This window comes from Pinus tabuliformis, chromosome 7 (assembly GCF_031772625.1).
Source record: "Pinus tabuliformis cultivar Carrire ecotype Pingquan chromosome 7, CPIR1, whole genome shotgun sequence".
Classification (NCBI taxonomy): domain Eukaryota; kingdom Viridiplantae; phylum Streptophyta; class Pinopsida; order Pinales; family Pinaceae; genus Pinus; species Pinus tabuliformis.
The window spans coordinates 1,654,090,354-1,654,094,628 of record NC_142293.1 but is presented as its reverse complement, the minus strand read 5'-3'; the positions used below and the strand labels follow the sequence as shown (position 1 = coordinate 1,654,094,628).

At 35.1% G+C, this 4,275-nt stretch overlaps 1 protein-coding gene across 1 annotated transcript; it reads left to right on the top strand.

Moving 5' to 3' along the window:
- Nucleotides 1–387: 387 nt before the first annotated feature.
- Nucleotides 388–1,047, top strand: LOC149254796 (uncharacterized). Its single transcript, XM_089457113.1, has 2 exons — nt 388–498; nt 615–1,047. Exon 2 carries the CDS (start codon nt 628–630, stop codon nt 859–861), a length of 234 nt encoding a protein of 77 aa, XP_089313239.1. The 5' UTR covers nt 388–498; nt 615–627; the 3' UTR covers nt 862–1,047.
- The last annotated feature ends 3,228 nt before the right edge of the window (nt 1,048–4,275 follow it).

The following is a 4,275-nucleotide window of genomic DNA, read 5'->3' as shown; positions in this document are numbered from 1 at the left end:
TTATGTAAACCTCAGATGCAAATCAATATCGTACACATGTCAATTCCAAGTTAAGTAATTAATTAAATCTAATGATGCATATGGAGATTTTATGTAAAGCTCATATGCAAATCAAAATCGTACACACTTCAATTTGAAGTTAGTTATTAACCCAGAGCAGCACCACTTGTTATATTTATCTTATTTTCAAAGTCAGTGATATGAAATCGGATTTTATTGGTGAGTACAGCAGAGGTTTTCAATCAATGTTATCGGTGGCATCATTGCGATCGTTGGAAAGCTTCCAGAGAGGCTCTGCCGTCAACGCAAGAAGGTTCGGCCAACGAACTCGCGCCCAAGAAACGTGGCTTTCACTTTCTTCTCTGTTCGTGAATTGAATGAAAGGTAATTGCCAACTCTTTAAATTCATTGCACAACGCATCACGGGCAAGAGCGAGCGTCGTGAAAATCACAACTCAAGAGATTATCTCGTAATTTTCTGATTTGTGTGCTCTGCAAGTACGTTTCTGCTATTAAAACTAGATTTAAGTCGCCTTGTTTTACAGTTTGCACAGAAGTTGTCTTTAGGGTTTGGCTAAGGTTGGTGTTTCTGATTTCGAGATTGTTTTCTCCAGAAAGGGTTTGGTAATGGCGATTCCGAAATTGGTAGCAGCGGGCAATGGGCAATGGATGGAAATCGCTCCTTTCCGGAAAGAATGCGTGGTGAAACCGCGGCCTTCCGGTAAAAAACTGCTCACCATCGCAGAGGAAAGGAGACTGAGCAATGGCGAGCTCATGGATGGCCTTCACCCTTCTTTTCCTGCGGTCTCTAACATCGAAGCCAATGGTGATGATGGAAGATTTTCGTCGGCAGAATGCTGAATATTTTTTGTACATCGACGAAAATCTTCTTGGGGTTATTGCATGTGAAATAGTTGTTATGGGAATCGATACGTGATTTGTACGATCCATTGTTAAATTACATATGGTTCTGCAGTTACCCACTTTTGTATCATATTTCTTCTTGTTCTAAAATTTCAATTAAAAATTTACAGATGATTTTCCTAATTGCCTATGGGTCATTTTCAATTGCTCAGTGACAATTTTGGATTGAAATATTGTCTGATATATTAACATGTGACACTGCGATATATATATATATATATGTGTGGGGAATGGAATGGGAAAATGAGGAAATGATGGTGTATGAGCACGAAGTATATGTAGTGTACCCTGCAAAGAATTGCAGAAATAAATACCATCTCGTAAATTTGGCCTTCATCACAATACCAAAAAGACTAGGATCCTAGATTTGAGGCGATGGGCGTTGCTACAAAAAAATACTGTGGAGAGGTATTTTTGGGGAGGGTATATGGGGAATATTATTATACATAAATATCTGAAGGACATTTATTTTACTGTTTGGATGCCTAGGGAGCTCATTGGGGCTACTTCAGGGTCAGCTATATGCTGAGTTTTAACAAAATTAGACAAAATTTCTTGCAGAATTTATGTTAAGTTTTCGGACCCGGGCACAAGATTCTGATTGGTGAGGACCTTATATTTGATAATATTGCAAGGGATTTATTTCTATCAGATGAGCTCATACAATGCATTAACAATATGGGTATTTTATATTGGAACTAGGCCATTTCAAAACTATGTTACCAGAAACGAGAAACGGGAAACGAAACGAGAAACGACAACGGTATGAGAAACAGAGTTTGGAGGTTTCTCACTCAAGAAACGAGGAGAGAGAAAATGAAAATAAAAATGAAAAATGAAGAGTTAGTTTCAATTTTCAATATAGTTTCAACTAATTTTCTAGCCCAAATTTTATTTAAAAACTAAATAATTTGAATACCAAACTTATGCTTAGCAAATTGACTATTAAATATATACATTCTTATGCTTCCTAGTCAATTAAGTGTATACATTCTTATGCATTTTAGGCCTTCGGCTAATTATTGTTTCCTTAAAAAAAAACGAAATAATATATATATATAAACAATAAATAGATTTGCAATTAAATGTGAACTTCTTGAGCCACATATAAAATAGTGTTTAAACTATGAATTTTAACACTATACATGTTAAAGGAAAACAAATCAACTAAAAAAGGGACAATAGTACAAAAATAATCAACTTTCTGTATACTTCGCATAGGCCTCTAGGTTATTGAATGAATACATGCATGAAATCTACAATAAAGAGTGAAAATATAAGGCTGAGAACGACCTGCAAAAGAGCCAACTACGACCTGTAAAAAATTTCCCGTAAAATATATGCACTGGTTAACTAAAACGAACGTAAAAAATGGCGTTTCCGTCTGGTCTCGTTTCTTACACGTTTTTTTACCGGGGACGGTGACGACCGTCCCGTTTCTGGTAACTAGGTTTCAAAATGGAAAGGTTACTTACTTATCTGGAAAAGATCGAGAGAGACGAGGCCCGAGGGCAAGGCAATGGGAGCAGATAAGGTCCGGGCAAGGGAATGGGAGCAGATAAGGTCCGAGATGAAATTGGTAGGTATTAAAAGGGAGGCTGGCGGCTATGAGATTGCTTGGCTTGGAAAAATGAAGGGGTAGTGGTGGACGTCTATAATATTTTCTGCAACGAGGGGTACACAATTCTAAAGGTATGCTGATTTTATAAATTTTGGAAAACTAGAATTCCAAGGTATGCTGATTTTATAAATTTTGAAAAACTAGAATTCTTATTAGGATAATTTTATTTCTTTGACTTGTTTAGAAAAACAAGAATTGGACATGGGAAAACCTACAAAAGAGGAACTGGCAGGGCTGGGAGTATGTATGTTGTGCAGGGAAGCAGCTGAAGACAATGTCCACATATTTCTGAGATGCCCAGTGACGAGGAGTATGTATGATGTGCAAAGAAGCAGGAGAAGACAATCCCACATATTTCTGAGATACCTAGTAACTATAAAGATCTGGTACAGATCATTGGTTTTTCACACAACCAATATATTAACATCACTGACTGTTTGTGCTGATGGAACAAACAAAAATTACAATGGAGGACTATCCCATTAGTTTTTTTTTTCGGAAATATGGAAATAGAGCAATAAGGTTATCATTGAAAATTATAGCCAACATGATACACGGTAATTGACCACATTATTGAGGGTATACCTCTACTAATGACAACAATAGTAGCCCCAAGAGGACAATAAGTAGGAAGACAGGCCCAAGAAATGTTTAACCGGCGGGTTTCTTTGATGGCGCGGTACAAAGGGACACATGTGGATGTGGTTTCTATGTGGATGTGGTTTCTAGATCAAAATATAAAAAAACAAGAATATTGAGTTTACTCAAATACTCAAGTGCTGATGGAGGCACAAATATCAAAGCTGAAACTATTACATTATGGGTTCTCCTTTAATTGTCTTTATACCTTGACATTCCATCCATCCAAAGGTCTTTTTTATACTTAAAAAGGAAGCTGCATTGTGAGGCGTGATGTATTTTTTATTTTAAAGAGTCTCGTGAGGAATCATGAGTTTTGTATTCGTAAGGTATATATAACTCAAAAACCCTCGATGCAAACATTTGCACGTCACCCCAGTAAAATCAAACATAAATATCGGCTTGCAAACGCTTTAATATCAAACATAAGTTTTGCATGTCAGATGCCCACCCATTATATTTATTTCAAAAAGGATGATGAGGCATTATATTGAGTTTTTTTATGTCGAAGAGTATGGTGACAAATAATGAGTTTTGTATTCGTTTAGTCTTTTTTAGTGAAAATGTTCCAAAAACATGGTTTTACATATATATATATGCTTGATAACTATTTAAAAACCATAGTTTGAAAAGAAGTTTGAAAAATTGAAGATTTTATTTACCTTTAATGTATTTATGGGATATTCAAATTGAGTGATTAAATATAAAAAATACCTTAGGCATTATTCATGTGGATTTATATGTATATAAATTATATTATTTATTCTTTTATGCAGTTATGAGAGTTAAAAATAGTGAATGTATGAGCAATTGTGGACTTGTATTTTTAAGGGAAAAAAATATGTATTAATTGAGAGTGGATTAAATTTTATGTAGGTTATGATATTTTGGTGGATAAATATCAAAATATATATCATTTAGATCTAATGATGTATATTAATCGACATAATTTAATGCAATGTTATGGGGTGCATGTTTTTTTGTCTACTTTTAAGTAGTCATGGAGGCACTCAAAACATGTAGTTGAATGTGTGAAGCATGCGTTAGTGTCCTTGTATGCATATGTGACCAAAACATATACACATTTAGAT